Source organism: Puntigrus tetrazona, unplaced genomic scaffold (assembly GCF_018831695.1).
Source record: "Puntigrus tetrazona isolate hp1 unplaced genomic scaffold, ASM1883169v1 S000001062, whole genome shotgun sequence".
In the NCBI taxonomy this organism is placed as follows: Eukaryota; Metazoa; Chordata; class Actinopteri; order Cypriniformes; family Cyprinidae; genus Puntigrus; species Puntigrus tetrazona.
The window spans coordinates 453,284-469,237 of record NW_025048651.1 but is presented as its reverse complement, the minus strand read 5'-3'; the positions used below and the strand labels follow the sequence as shown (position 1 = coordinate 469,237).

Genomic DNA, 15,954 nt, shown 5'->3' with positions numbered 1-15,954 from the left:
TCACTTCCTCCCCGACGCCTCCTGGTGGCCCAGCGCACAATTGCGCGCACGCGTTCCTTTAGTTTTTGCCCATTGCTTACACACTAAAACCGAATGCTTAGACCCAACACCTCCACTTCTTGTAGCGTATCTTAACTGCCAACGTTGCACTTTGTTTACAGTTCTGTAACACACTCGCTGCCAAACACAATTAGACGCTTTGTTCAAACACGAAATCACCAGTTATCATTGGGAAAACACTGTTCAAAAAGCAAAAGTCATCTGGCAGTTTTATTCACTTTGATAGCACTGGCACAGAAAACAACACCTTAGCATTACAAACAGGCCTCAAGTAAGCTGTTTAGAGGCATGGAGGCAAGAGGAGGACAAAAAGAGAGAGGTGTTGGACAGATGACATCAGGGCCTGTCCAACCTAAGCTCAGTCGGTACACAGTAGCATCGGCTAGAGAACAGCTATATCTTCAAATTTCTACTGTAGACTGCGTGTCACATGGTTCTGTATCATATTACAGTATTACTGTACTATACAAAAAGGGTAGTGCTGTGAAGTATAGGTAAAGAATACCATTGTGACGTTTCAGCATGTGAAAAAGAAGCTAACCAATAACATCACTTTCAACAGAATGGTTGGACGACCTCCTCAAGGTGGAAGGAACAGCTCTTTACTCAACGACAAGAACTTGCCATCACTGAAATGGTGCGACTATGTGAGTTGCAACAAAGCATAATTGCGAAATGCGTTACAGTTTTTCAACTGCTAAAAAGCATTACTGAAGCCAGATTTTCAAAGCTGTTCACATAGTCTGCATTACCAACATGAATCTTGACCAAATGATTCATCTCGCCTTCGAAACTCACTCAGACCAACAAAAGACTTCATCTCGCTCTCATATTTAGCTTGTTTCATAACACTTTAATCTAAAAAACACAAAAACACAGCGTTATGTCACCTGTGAGCTTTTATCTTTGAAGTCTGAATGATTTGTTTCATTATTAGATAAAGATTAGATGATCTTTTTCTTTACCTACTCAGCACAGAGAATGAATCCTATTTATTTATACAGGATACAAGGATCTGCACCATGACTATGTGCAGGTATGTGTCACTTTACTTTACATACTATATGCTGTGATGAGGCAATGAAGGTCTATGCATAGGCATTGTAGTTACTGTATGTTTTAACACTATTCAGTATTTTCTGTCACAGACAGTTCTGGATTTCGATGCTGCCACATGAGTTCATCTACGTGGATGAGGCAGGCTTCAACCTGACCAAAACCAGACAAATATCACCTTATCTGCTGCAATTCACACATCGGTAAGCCCCTCGAATGCAGATGAGCCAATGTCACTTCATGTTAAACAGGTTAAATGTACATTGATTTAATCGTACCCTGTGATACGTGAACAGTGGTGATCATCCGTGATTGTGATGACTGACTGTAATATTTCTCCCGCTTATGTGGTGATCTACAAACCCTCAGTTTTCTACGCAGGGTAACTAAGGGAGGCATGAAAGGAGAGGAGTTTTAGAAAGGAGTGTTAAGTTTTGATGACAGTGTTTCGTTTTGGTATCGATGTGAATTGTTCATCTCCAAGTGCTGATTGGTTTGTGTGTAGAGTTTTGACATGATGAGCCAAATTCTGCAAAAAACTGTATTCACTTTACTATACTATACTATGCTTTTGAGAAGATTTTGAGTAAGTTTGCTAATCCATTCTGTGGTGCTTTAGTTTTGAGAAATTCATCAAACCGAATGGCCATGATTGGTTGGTGTTCATTCGTATCTTTTGTTCATCGTTCGCTATAATTACACAACACTGCTGATTATTATTATGTCATGTTCTCTTCAAGTGTTGGTCAGAAGAGCATTGACCCGGTGAGACATGAAGATTAAAGAAAACCCAGGGCTGGACTGTCCGAGCAAAGCTGACTTTATTGCTTATTTATTTTTCACAAATATACATAAAAAAATGACATAAAATACAGTCAGAAATAACATAAAAAGACATGCAATTATACACTTTAGTTCATTTGGTGCACATTATATATCACAACAAAGACAACAGTTTACTCATGCAAGACAACAGTCTGTAAAATAAATGTACTGTGTTATAGTGTGTGTGTGTGTGTGTGTGTGTGTGAGTGACTAAGCATGTGTTCTGTGTCCATGCAAATGTGAGTGTGCATAATGTGTGCACCTCCATGAGTGAGGATTAGCGTGTGTGTGTGTGTGTGTGTGTGTGCGTGTGTGTGGGATTAACCTCAGTGTGTGTCCAGCAGTGATTAGTCTGGTCAGTTGAGCTGTTGTGTATTCACTCAGTCCATTAGCATATTAATGGCCGTCTCTCTTGATCTCTCTCCCTCTTTCTTTCTTTCTGCTGTTCTCTGTGTTTCTTTTTCAGTTCCATCTGCACAGATAGATTGTCACACTATACTTCTGATTTGAGTTTTTGAATTTCAGATTTTCACCTGGCTGCGTGTGGAGATTAAACAGTTTTCAGGTCTTCAGCTCACTTCTTCACATCAGCATCCTTTTCACTTCATCTGTAAAAATATCATTTTCAGTTAATATCTTTTTTCTCCCTCTAACTTCAAATGCTTAGTCCAAACAAATCCGAACTGCCCAGAGGTTGCGCTTTTCACTGTGTGGGAGAATTAATTGAGTTAGTTATGGCCCATCGGTTTTGTCTTAGAGGTTTCCCCAAAATCTGGTTAAGACTAATAAAAACACAATGCGCAAACAATACAGAAATTAGAACACTAACTAAATGGCTAACTAAATATGAGCACAGTTTGAAGTACTGTTGAGCTCTCTTCTGAAACTCTAGGATTCAGGATTAAATACTACATGATAAATAATGGCTTTTTATTTATTTTAGAATATTTCAAAGCTTGTTTAGTGTTGTTTTATTTAGTCTCAAGTCATTTTGAGGGCTCCTGAAGCCCTAGTTAAGATCCACTTATATTTTAATCTCACCTGCCGTCTGTCAACATTACTAAATAAAACTAAAGAAACACTTGAGACAAATTCACATTGATATAGACTCTCAACCGAATCACCAGAACTAAGCTGTCTTCTCAGAATGCTTCTTTGGAGATCTGAAGGACCACAAACCCTCAGATGGTCCATTCTGGAGACGAGAGGGACAGTCAGGAGCGTGATGTCCATCCACAACTCCTGCTTCACACAAGCACAAGAATTGCGTTTGGACAATCAGCACCAGACTGTCAATATCAGACACGATATCAGAGAAGAGAAGAGAAGAGAAGAGAAGAGAAGAGAAGAGAAGAGAAGAGAAGAGAAGAGAAGAAGTGAGGCAGTGGTCTGCTCCTGCTGTGCTGGGCTCTTAACAAGCGATGGCCGGACACAATAGTCAGCGGTGAGAGGGTCAGCGCTCCGGGCAGCTGTGCTTCACAATAGGATCCTCATGGCCTAAGCGATCAAAGCACACAGCTTTAGATAATAGCAGCGGCCGCCGGCAGCCTCTTAACCCATAACTCAGACAGCCCACAAAAGATCTGACAGAAATCAAGCCATTCACTTTCTCTGGCTTCGACAGGCTGTAAATATGCTTCAGTCTCCATGGAGTTTGACTAAAAAACCAAAGGGATTGATCTGTACCTCTCTCTCTCCCCGGCTTTGGCGATGGGTTGAACTGGAGAGAGAGTTTCCTCAGAGTCCCGGTCAAGAGACGCTTTCTTAATCAGCTTCATCACAGCATAACGTCCATCCATCCGTCAAGCTCAGATTCTCCCTTTACTTGTGGAACCATGCAGTATTTTTCTAATCTAATAAGCAGACCCACATGGCATCTGTGCCTGCGCAGCTCCAGATAAAAATCTCCACATTATTATGCCCCCAAAAGCTGCGCAGTCTTCAGATTCCACCTTCCTATTCCTGCTATTTGAGATGACCTTACGTCCAACCCAAACTGAGCTCTGCCAACGCAGCGCAGAAACGTTCTGAACGAGATCTTTTAGATGTCTTCCCCTAGAAACGCTTGCAGCGAAGTGAAGAGTCTACTTCCCCACATAAAGAGCTTCAGAAGAGATCTCAAAAACCAGCAAAGGTTTCTCATTCAGCTCCCACACTTCGACAGCTGAGCTCTCTCTCTCTCTCTCTCTCTCTTTCTGAAGAATGTCCAGAGAAGACAGCGACGAGATATTCCTCAGAGAAGGCCTGTTCGGAGCGAGCTGAAGGTTGTGATCCGCTCCGGCTCCTCCACATCTTCTGTTCCCTCCTCACGCTTCCCTCACATTTTGTGTCCCTTCTCTGGAGTTTCCCCTCCTCTTTCCTTCCCCCCCTTCCTCCCTCCTAACCTCCTTTTCTTCTGTGCCCCTCATTTTATGCAGGACTGGGGTTTCCTAAGAGACTGGAGCTCAATGGAGAAAATCTCCAGCAACACAATGAAGCGGCCGAGGGAGAGCTGAGCTTCGGAGAATCTGAAGAGTAAAGCGCTCGGTTACGCTCGAGGCCTGGGCTGTGTACAGTAGCTCTCACACCGTCCTGTTTGCTCAGCACAAGGGTTAAAGGGCAGCCAATCTCTCTGTAAAGGCTGGACGTGTGTGTTTGGACAGCACAAGCTTTCCTGCAGCAGCCTTCAAGGGCCATAAACCAAGAAAGTGTTCAGACCAAAGAGGAATTTCATGTTCATTTAGTCAGGAGTGTTTCTCTCTGTCTGTCAGATCAGAGCCACAGAAGAGCTGTTTATCTGAAATAAATCTTTTTGTTTGCATAATTTATGTGTACGGTGTATATTTATTATGTACATATAAATGCACACACACAAATGTTATGTTTATATATTAAATATATTTATCTGTAATATAAATAATATATACTGCGTGTGTGGGGGGGGTGTTTATATATATAAATAATAAGTATACCCAGTACACACATATATATTATTTTACTTTGCATGTGATTAATGATTTAACAGTACTATTCCTAAAGTTAAACCATATTAAAATACACAGAATTGTGTAAATATATTAAAATATTTAGTAAAATACAGGAATTGACACTTAAAATATATGACAATATGTATCACAGAAAGTATAATTTCATATACAGTGATATACTTTATAATGTGTTCACGTGATAAGATATGGTTTTGCATGCATATAATTACATTGAACATATATTTACTCATGCAGTATACACACACAATGAATTGTATGTTTAACGATCATTTACAATGTATGGTTCATATTTTATCATATGGCTAGTTTACAATAGCGTTAGCACACCTGCTTATACTAAAGCAGTTAGTCACTGTGCTGAGAAGTGCACAGCTGTTACTTTTTAAATAAAATAACAGTAATGCTTTGCAATAGCTGTGCTCAAATATGCATTAATTAATGCTTAACTAATGCACAGATAATCATGAGTTAACATATATGCATATATATATGTACAGTTTCCCTGTTTGAACGTAGCCTGTTCAAGTGTTTCTGACACAGCAAGCGCTCTGGCATCAGAAGTGGAGGTTCAACTGAGACCGCCTTGCTCTCAGCATCCAACTGCTGGTGTGCCTCAGGGCTCAGTTCTTGGACCGCTTCTCTTCTCTGTCTGCATGACATCACTAGGTTCTGTCATTCAGAAACATGGCTTTCATATCACTGCTATGCTGATGACACAGCTTTACTTCTCATTCCATCCTGCTGATCTGACGGTATCTGCTCACATCTCAGCCTGTCAAACAGACATGTCTGTTCAGATATTCAACATCAGGAAGATGAGGCCTTTGCTTTCAGAACATGCTTCACAACTCCTTGTTCAAGCTCGTGTTCTGTCCAGGCTGGACTATAGCAATGCTCTCTATCAAACAATTAATCCAAGAATAATTTTTAATGAGCTAAAAAGACACACCTGTTCATTAATTTTCTACCAATAGCTGCTTGTATAAAATTCAAGGCATTAATGTTTAATGAAAACCCCCTCTAGCTCTGCACCCTTTGAGAACATAACACATGTCTAAACTGAGAGATTCTATACTTTTATCCACTAAATTAGTTGAAAGCTGGCAACAAAGGGCTGAAAAAGCTGATTCAGCTGGAAGAACATCTAGCATCTAATTTAGTTAGTTGACATCAGGTCTGGAACATGATCAGCTAAAAAAAGGATGTTTTAGAGAGACTCTCAGCCTCTCAGGAGTAAAGATGGGCAGAGGCTCTCCAGTCTGTGAAAGAGTATACAGTGTATAACGCCATCAAAAAAGAGAAACTGTAGAAACAAGAGACAAGGCTGGATGCTCCGGGTCCTCAGACGACACTCATCACATGATTCTGTCAGGCATTACTGAATGGGCCCAGGAAAACTTCAAGTAGTTTTACTTGTAAAGTAAATGCAACTTCATTAAATTGTTTTTAGATATTTATACTAGAAAACAAGACAAAAATACTGATCTTCTTTTGCAGCGCAGTGAAAAAGATTTATTTAGTGGTACTTGTATTGGGAGCACCGTCCAGCGCTCAGGCAGCAGCACACAAGGTGTTCGTCGAGTTTGCTACGTTTTGCTGGACTGCTACGTGACGGTCATTGAGGAGCGCTCGGGCAGATTGTCCACCTCTGCGCTGAATAAAGCTATTTCCATCTGTTACGTACAAAATGGTGTGGCGTGGGAACGAGTCCAGGGGTCAGGAGTGAGGGTCAGGGGGTCAGGGGTCACAGCCAGCTGGACGGCACAAGAGGAGGCCAGGGTGTGAAAGCTGGAGGCGGAGCTGCTGGACGTTAACATTGAACGAGGGGCCGGCGTGTGAAAGAGAGGGGCCCGCTGAACACCTCCGTGAGAGCTGCAGCGGCCCGACCCAGATCCTCCACAAAAACATCAATCACAGACAAATGCCTCGACGACAGCACTTTAATCAGACTGAGCAGAAAACGTGTGTGTGTGTGTGTTTGAGGCCACGTTTCTTCTCTCACACCTCACCGATTTAAACATCCAGAGGCCTTTACATGTGATTACATCATGACACACACACACACACTGGATCTTTCTGAATAAAAATATGTTATATCGAGAAAATACGCCTGCATGTTGACTCTGAATAATGTTCGTTTAGGTTTAGAAATGTTTCATTATATGTTTTACAACTGGCTGTTACAGTGGAGGCTTATTTTGCCCATCGGCTAAACAGATCTCCTGCATATTTCTCTACCAAGGTTTCATTACACATGAATAATTCCTTCATAACTATGACCTTCATGATGTACCTGTGCAGAGTGCGCTCTTGACTGAGCCGCGTGTCTGCGGTCCGGTGAGCGCTCTGCTGGATCGGGGTGGTAGTAATAGGATTACAGACGGCTGGCCTCGTCTCACTCCATGGGCTCGCTCTGACAGCTTTTGTGCATCTTCAGCAGCACTATTCACAACCCGAGCTCATGGACAAAAGAGCCGCGAGCATCATGGATAATCTACAAACGCGCTTATCACTGAAGACAGATATGCACAGGGCAGCCTCAGCAGTGACGTCTCAATCATTAAGATCGGTTTCTTCAGTTCGTCAGAAAATGATTTTCCCGTGCGGTTGATTTAAATGTTTAATCGGTGGTTTCCAGCTTTGTTCCTCGTTCATCGGAGACTCCAGGACCTGAGACAATGAAGAAAGCTTAATGGACACTAAATAAATCAGGAGTTTTATCTAGTCCATTGGTAGATAGCTACAAAAAACAGCACATAACAGGTGAATTAAGAGATATGTGCTTACCAAAAAAACATTTAACTCAAGCATGGAAAACTTACATGACCATACATAGCACAATTTCTAGTGATTATCGTCGAATTGATTACAGAGAGCTTCTCTGCGTTTAATAACAAATTGTTCAATCTCGTCATTATACATCCCTATTATTGCATTCTTCTAGCTTAAAAGCATATAAACCTCAAGTTGCTCCTCACGCTTTTGCTGGTTGCAAGCTCTTTAAAACCTCCTGCTCAGCCAAAATGTTGCTCTAAACTTGACACTGTATGTAAAGACCGTCTAAAGAGTTAGGCGGAAGCGCAGGAGAACGTTTAGGAGCATTCAGGTAAAGTAGAGAGCGTTCATGGGTTGGTTCGTGGTCAGGCTGGACTGAAGAAGAGCTGAGCCCCGAGAGAGAGACGGCTGGTCACCTTGAACTCCGGCGCTCATCTGCAGGGCGAGGAGAGGCCAGCAGGTCGGAGGTCACGGGGAGCGGGCGGCCGGGCAGATGGCCGTGATCGAATGGATCGGGCTCTGATTAGCATCAGGACAATGCCGTCTCCCGTCTGTGGCCCGGGGTCAGAGCACAGGAGCTCTGAACTTGAAGGAGAAGATCTCTCTGACTGCAGCATGATGGATTAGATGTGTCTGTCAGAAGCGTCTGATTCTGGGACAGATGCTCCGACAAGCAAACATCTCTGAGAGAAACAGAATTTCAGCTATGATTCTAAAGGAATAGTTGACCCCAAAAATACGAAACTTCGAGTAGCTCTAAACCGGTATACGTTTCTTTGTTCTGCCAAACACAAGGAAGATTTTCAAGCTGTTTTTGGTCATCATTAAGTTCCATAGAAAGAAAACGATACTATGGCAGTCAGTGATGACATTTTAGTTGCTTGTTAAATTTTTTTCCCCTGCGCAACTCATTAGCATATCAACTACTAAGCAATGGTTAGATCAAATGTTGTAAAAACAGGTTAATGTCTCCAAAGTACTACAGACCATTTATTTAATTCACAAAACCAGTCAAACAGCACCAGTCTATTTGAAGAGTTCAGATGCAAAAGCCTGTAACTGCCTGTAAACGCTCATTTCAGAAGAAAATATCATATGGCTCTTAGAGGCCTTTGCATCTGAACTGCTCAACAACGGGTCAGCATTACTAATATTTCTTTTATGCCAAGAAACATTATTAGATCATAAAATATGATTCTCAAGTTAACAAAGATACAGATTCTCGAACAAAGATACAGTTCCTACAGTGCAAAATTATTCAGAAGCCTCCCTTCATTTTTTGTTAACACAGCTTAAGCATCTTTGTTTGATGTTCATCAGTGATTTGTCCTTTATCTTCCACTCTTCTCCTCAAGGACAGGCCGCTCGAGGTCATTCACTCTTGCGTGTATTTAGGGTCATTGTCTGTTAGAAGGTGAACCTTTCTGAATGCTCTGGACTGGGTTGGTTTTCTTTAAGACTAGCTCTGTATTTTGTTCTGTCAGTCCTTGCCGCTGAAAAACAGCTCTAAAGCACAAGGCTGGTTTCCTTCAAACATGATGCTTAGAATTGATTTTCATCAGTCCAAGGAATCTTGTTTCTCAGAGTCTGAGGGTACTTTAGGTGCTTCTTCACACATTCCAAGTCTGTTTCCAAGAGTCTTAACTGAGGAGAGGATCAGTGTTGCAGTGATGTTTGTACTTCTGTAGATTTCTTCTATCTTCACATGTGATCATGGAGCTCAACCAGAGTGACCATCAGGTTCTTGGTCACAATGGTAACCAAAGCCCTTCTCCATCAGTTGCTCAGTTTGTCAGGAGGCTAGATCTAGATAAAGTCCTGGTTGTTTCAAACCTCTTCCATTATGGATAATGAAGGCTACATGATTTCGTGGAACTTTAACTGTACTAGATAGGGGTATGAATATTTTTGCAATGAAATCATGTAAGTGTTTTGTGTTTCATACATTTGCAACAATGTTAAAAGCCTGTAATTTGCTATGGCATTATGGTGTATGGAGCGTAGACTGATATGGAAGAAAGTAATTTAAAGCAGTTTAAGAGGCTGAATATTTATGCAATGCACCTATTTCATTTTTATTTTAAACAAATATACAAAGTTGTGACTTCTGTTTTCATAATGGTGTATGTGGTGCAGGGAAAAATTTTAGTAGTATAGGCACTGCATATCAAAACATCATTTTTGATTAGTGATGTGTATTGATAAGAATTTCATTTGGACGCAATTTTGACAGTTTTCTCAATATTTAATTTTTTTTTTCAGATTTTTAAAAAGTAGTTTCTCACCCAAATATAGACAAATCCTAACAAACATCAATAGAAAGCTTATTTACTCAGCCTCCCGATTATGTATAAATTTCTATTTATTTTGCAATTTATGATTCAAGGTCACAGATATAAAATCTGCTGTAAAGTCGCAATCATGATAAATAAAGTCATATGTGAAATAAAAATATGTCAAGAAATAAAGTCATGTTTGTTTTTAGTCGCAGGCAGAAACTCTGTGTGAAGGTCACGTGCGCCCCCTGCAGCGGGAATAACGCAATGTCTCTCATTAAACAGCACGACTTTCCCGCCCAGTCAGTTTACTGCAGTCGTTTCCTTAAAAAACATCGCTAAAATGAATCACTATTCCAATGTACAATGACAGAAAGGCACCTTCAAAATAACAGTAATAATAAACAGTTTTAACAAATAGGTTCAAGTAGTTAACGTACAGCATTCGCATCCGGCTTGACGTGTGACTGTAATCTCGCGTTATTTCGTTGTTTTCGGTGTTTTGTACGCGCAGATCTGAAGTCTCGCGGGAGTTCAGTTCGTTGACTAAATGCCACGTCGTTTCGAGAGTGCGCAGCATCTGCTGGTCTGTATCTTACCGGCTGCGCACAATAAGCGCTATCGGAGTGTTTGCGGATTGTATCGTTACAGGAGTCGTGTACACAGCAGCAGGTATGTACGCGACGATCGTGTGTTTTCTGTATTAGCAGAGAAGCGCTGATCCTGTTCAAACACACGGACTCGGTGTCCGATGCAGCAGAGCATCCTCAGCGAACAGCTTTATCTGCTTTGCTGGGCTACCAAGTGTGGTTTAGACCTGGTTTAAGATCGCTGGACCAGGTTAAGCTTCCGTCGTTTGATACTGCGGGTTTCGGAGGCATTTCAGAGCCGTTTCCTGTGATTTAACAGAAGCTGGAAGCTGAGGTGAAACATTGTTAGGAAGTGAGTCTCGCTTCACGTTAAGTTCTGCCCCAGAACACTTAACCTTATTTTTGGGGAACTGCTCTTAATGAGCTCATAAATCGCAGACCTAAATGAAATGGGTTTTATTGATGGTTAGGTGTGATTTCCTCTCTGCTGTCGTCACGTCCGCTTTACAGCAGGATGTTGTTCTGATTATCAGTTCTCGGTGTCAATATTCATTCATCCATAGTTCATGAAACTATGAAATCTTCTGCTACAAAAACCTGCCAGTTTTATTAGTTCAAGCTTGTTTGCTGCTAATGTGAAATGCTATGCTACTCTAAAGCTCTTTTCTATATTGTTGCCGTTTTTCTGGGTTTCTCCTGTTGCCCTGCATGTTCTGCCGTTAAAAAGCAGCATAAACATCAAGAGGATTCACACAATAAAGTGCATAAACATGAAAACAGGAATAGTTGACCCAAAAATAAAAATTACGCCATATTTTACTGACCCCAAAGGCAACTTAGATGTATAGTTTTTTTTTTTATGTATCTTCTAAGCTTGATAATGCTTGTGGATAGTGGCCATTCTTTTGAAGCTCTGTAAAGCGGATATATCTGCAAGTACTACAAATAAAACTAACCTATACACCGTTGGGGGTTATCACATGCCCTCTACTTTTCAAATTATAACCTAAATACCTGACTTCTGGCAAACGGCCCAGACGAAGGAGAAACTCATAAACACTCATAAGTCACATACACCTAGGATGGCTTTGGGGTGAGTAAAATATGCTGGAATTGAAATTTTTTGGGTGAACTATTCCTTTAAGCGTGAGCCGAGTCAGTGCACCCATGCTTCTGTTATAGCACTGATGACGATTATTGTGTTTGAGTACAGCAGGCATGGGGAGCTTCATCAGAGCACTGTTGCTGATGGCTGTCGGGATGGCAGTGTGTCAGCAGACGCTCGCTCACTCACACCATCATCACGGACACTCTCACGGAGACGGCGGCTGCCATGGACACTCGCATGGAGGGGTCAAGATGCACCATGGGGCCAGCAAATGGAGCGCTGAAGCCAACCTGCCCCAGGCTGAAGAGGAGTATCATGGGCATGAGCACGGACACGATCACGGTCACGATCACGGTCACGATCACGGACACGATCACGGACACGATCACGGACACGATCACGGACACGATCACGGACACGGTCACGGACACGGTCACGGACACGGTCACGGACACTCACACGATCATGGAGCAGAGCGACAGAAAAGAGATGCAGAAGCAGGGAAGCGGAACATGGTGGAGCTCTGGATGCAGGTAAAACAGCGTGATGGACGAGATTGTCACCGTATTACAGTAACTTCAGATTCAGGGAATTCTGTCAAATGTTAATACTTAACACAGTCATAAGTTACTTATAAATCATTTGCTAACTGCTCAATTTGTAGCACATTCCCAGCTAATAATTTTTGGTTCCCAGAACATTATTTTTATGTTTTGGTTTTGGTTAGCCAGGAAAGTTTTCCTAACATTTCAAGAACTAGAGCTGCACGATATAGATCACGGTGTTTCCCATACAGTGATTTATTTGTGGCGGCCCCTCATAAGACTTTGTTGAATAAATGTGAGCGCTGTACTTTTTAAAATCGAAACCTGATTTGGGTGTTTTTATACCACTGTTATATCACAGAGCGTTTCCAGGGAAACCTAATCTCCACCATGACAACAGCTCCTCTCTGTGGGAAACGCTGTACCGCATGTGATAGTCATGCTCATCTCTTCAGCAACTAATAGATGTAACCTCAAAATAAAGTCTTATCGTTAGTTCTTGCTTCCTAGAATGTTAGTTGCTGTTTGTAGAACGCTTTGTTTTTTTTTACAAAAGAAGAACAGTTCAAATTGTGATATGGACTTGTAAATATTATGCTGCCAAATTCGATTCAAATATGAATCCTGTGCGTTCACGAATTAATTAAAATTATAGGCTAAGCAAAAACACTCCCATCCTTTGCTAGATCCTCATTCTTCTGTTACTCATCCACAACTCGTCTGTTCTGTCTGAGGGTATTGTCATTTTACTGTTCTGTAAAATAAAATGAAAAAGGCAAGCGATAATAATAGTGTGCTGGATAGCAAGTGCTGTTCCTGAAACCACTCCCTGTCCACTATATAGTGAACTATTGTGGGTGTCAGCCATTTTGTAGTGCTTTCCAAGTTCTGAGTGAACGACTTCGTTCCCTACATCCGTTCACTACCTTTTAGCACTATTTCCCACAATCCAATGCTGGGAGCGAGCAAGTTGAAGTGAGAGATGCCTTTTTATGAGTTTTACTTTATTTTAATGTGTGATTATATGTACAGGTTTGTATTTCAGTTTTTTTAATTTGTGCCTCCTCAACTCCGGCTGAAACAGGACTTTGAGTTTTCCTCTTTCTCTCTTTCTCCCGCTTGCAGGCGATCGGAGCGACTCTGCTCATCAGCGCCGCTCCCTTCCTCATCCTCTTCCTCATCCCGGTGCAGTCGAACACGGACCAGCACCAGAACCTGCTCAAAGTGCTCCTGAGCTTCGCTTCCGGAGGTCTGCTCGGAGACGCCTTCCTGCACCTCATCCCTCATGCGCTGGGTGAGTGAGCGCCCCAGAGAGGTCTGTCACGAATGATGTAAATATATAGTGTGCTCAAGTCTTTTACTTAGAGCCAGATGAGACCGGCCGTGTAATTCTAGATTGTTTTCTGAATCGTGTATTGTATGATCTCTATAAATCCATGTCTAGATTTGATGGTGCGTATGTTATTCATATGAAAAGCTGTTCTCCCATACTAACCAGTCTATCTTCACCCATCGATTTCAACACAGAGCCTCATTCTCATCACGGCCAATCGCACGAAGGCAGCGAGTCACATGATCACTCACACGCTAGTGAGGAGTCACACGGTCACTCACACGGTAGGTTATTGTTCAATCTCTGAACATTTTTGTAACCAAAGTTCTAATTCGTCCGGAGTGGAACACACAGGTTATTGTAAGATGCTGTTTATTATTCCTGAAGAGTCAGTGAGAGCTTGGTTTCTGTGGCAGGTGCAGCTCATGGTCACATGATGTCTGTGGGATTGTGGGTGCTTGCGGGCATCGTTGCATTTCTGGTGGTCGAGAAGTTTGTTCGTCTATTGAAGGGAGGTCACTCTCACGCTCACTCTCACGGTAAGAGTCTTAAAGGGAAGCCTGGGTATGAAGACTTGGATGGCTTAACATAACGAAAATGATGTCCCTTTCTGAAACCCCATGAAGAGTTCGTTACTAAATAAATTCACATCATTTTGTACGTATGGTATTTTCTGAACTGTTTATTCTAAGTTGTTGCAGTAAAAAGCCCAGTAGCTCACTGAGTGAAGCAGTGTACATGATCTGGACGTTGTTTCCAATTGCAGTAAAGACCATTTTTGTCATGTTTTCAGCTGCTCCAAAGGTGAAAGACAGCGATGAAGAGGATGATGCTAAGAAACGAGAGAAGAAGGGAGGCAAAGAGAAAAACTCTGACTCTAAGAAGCCTGTGAAGAAAAGCGTGGAGAAGTCTTCTGGTATGAAGGGGCTGTGGTGTTGGAGGTGTGTGTGTGTGTGTGTGTGTGTGGGGTCGTTGTCTCTGACAGGAACGCTGTGTGTGTCTGCAGATATTAAAGTGTCGGGCTATCTGAACCTGGCTGCTGATTTCACACACAACTTCACGGACGGGCTTGCAATCGGAGCCTCGTTCCTGGTCGGCCCGGCGGTGGGTGCCGTCACCACCATCACCATCCTCCTGCACGAGGTGCCACACGAGATCGGAGACTTCGCCATTCTGGTCCAGTCCGGCTGCACCAAGAGGAAGGTAAGAGCTGTAAAGCCCTCACAGAGTTTCTTCTTTATCCTGAATTGTTTTCTAGAGGGCTCGAAATGATTTGCATCAATGCAGAAATAGAGCATTCAAGTATTCGACTTAGCTACGTTTATTTTTTATTTGTATTTTTTTTTTTTTAAAATTACCAGTCAAATAGTTGTATTTGTGATCTGATGTAGTCCCAGAATGAGGCAGAAAATATGTTCCATAGGCTAAAGACACCGATTAGAGAGGACCCTTGACTAAAATGCACAAAATAAATCCGAAGTGAAGGTGACACCGGCTCCGTTCTGTTTAGGCCATGTGTCTGCAGCTGCTGACCGCTCTGGGCGCTCTGGCCGGGACCGCCTGCTCTCTGCTGGCCGAAGGGGTGGGAGCCGCGGCCACGGCCTGGATCCTGCCCTTCACCGCCGGGGGCTTCGTCTACATCGCCACCGTCACCGTGCTCCCGGAGCTGCTGGTGGGCCGCTCCAGCCTCGGCCAGTCGCTGCTGGAGATCCTGGCCCTGCTGTTCGGCGTAGGCATGATGGTGTTGATCGCCGAGTACGAGTGAGGCCTGCCCCGAGCCGTGTGTGAGAGAAGAGCTCTAAACGAGCGCAGGCTCACCTGACCTCCAGAGACCAAGCGCATGTTGCGATGAATCAAAGCTATGACCACAGAAACCAAAAACTGAATCAATGATGCAGAGGTTACTGAGCTGCCCTCCAGTCCGACACGAATGGATCACTTAATTGTTTTAGGCACAGGAACCTTCCCAGGGACCAGCAGCTAGAAACCCCTTGCTCTTCTGAGTACTGATGAGGACAGGATCTGCAGGATCGGGCTCGGAGAGATTTGACCATTACATTCCCAACATGCATCATCTGTGTTTGCTGGAGCGCTCGTGTCTCATCGGTAGACCGCTTTTCTAGAAATATCAGTTATGTTACATGATTACGTCCTTTGATTTTGCTGTTCGTTAATAAAGGCTAACGTGATTCTTTCTTAAGCAGTGTGTGCTTTCTTTGATTCCTCTGCTGTTACTCAGAGACTCGCACACTTTCACTCTCACACACACTTCCCATGAGTCTCCAGAGGAATCTGTTATTGGTGGTGGTTCTTTAGAAGGTGCAAGCACACGATATTTAGTGTTTTCTTTGCCTGTAACCATATTCATGCAGATGTTTTTGAATCTTTTCTTGTGTTTT

The 15,954-nt window shown here is 42.6% G+C and overlaps 1 protein-coding gene across 1 annotated transcript; it reads left to right on the top strand.

Annotated features, from left to right (window-relative positions):
• The first annotated feature begins 10,493 nt into the window (after positions 1 to 10,493).
• On the top strand, positions 10,494 to 15,755 carry slc39a7 (solute carrier family 39 member 7). Its single transcript, XM_043234116.1, has 8 exons — positions 10,494 to 10,651; positions 11,783 to 12,210; positions 13,348 to 13,516; positions 13,750 to 13,839; positions 13,972 to 14,094; positions 14,349 to 14,471; positions 14,562 to 14,758; positions 15,066 to 15,755. The coding sequence occupies exons 2-8, from the start codon at positions 11,788 to 11,790 to the stop codon at positions 15,318 to 15,320; spliced, it is 1,380 nt and encodes a 459-aa protein (XP_043090051.1). The 5' UTR covers positions 10,494 to 10,651; positions 11,783 to 11,787; the 3' UTR covers positions 15,321 to 15,755.
• Positions 15,756 to 15,954: the final 199 nt, after the last annotated feature.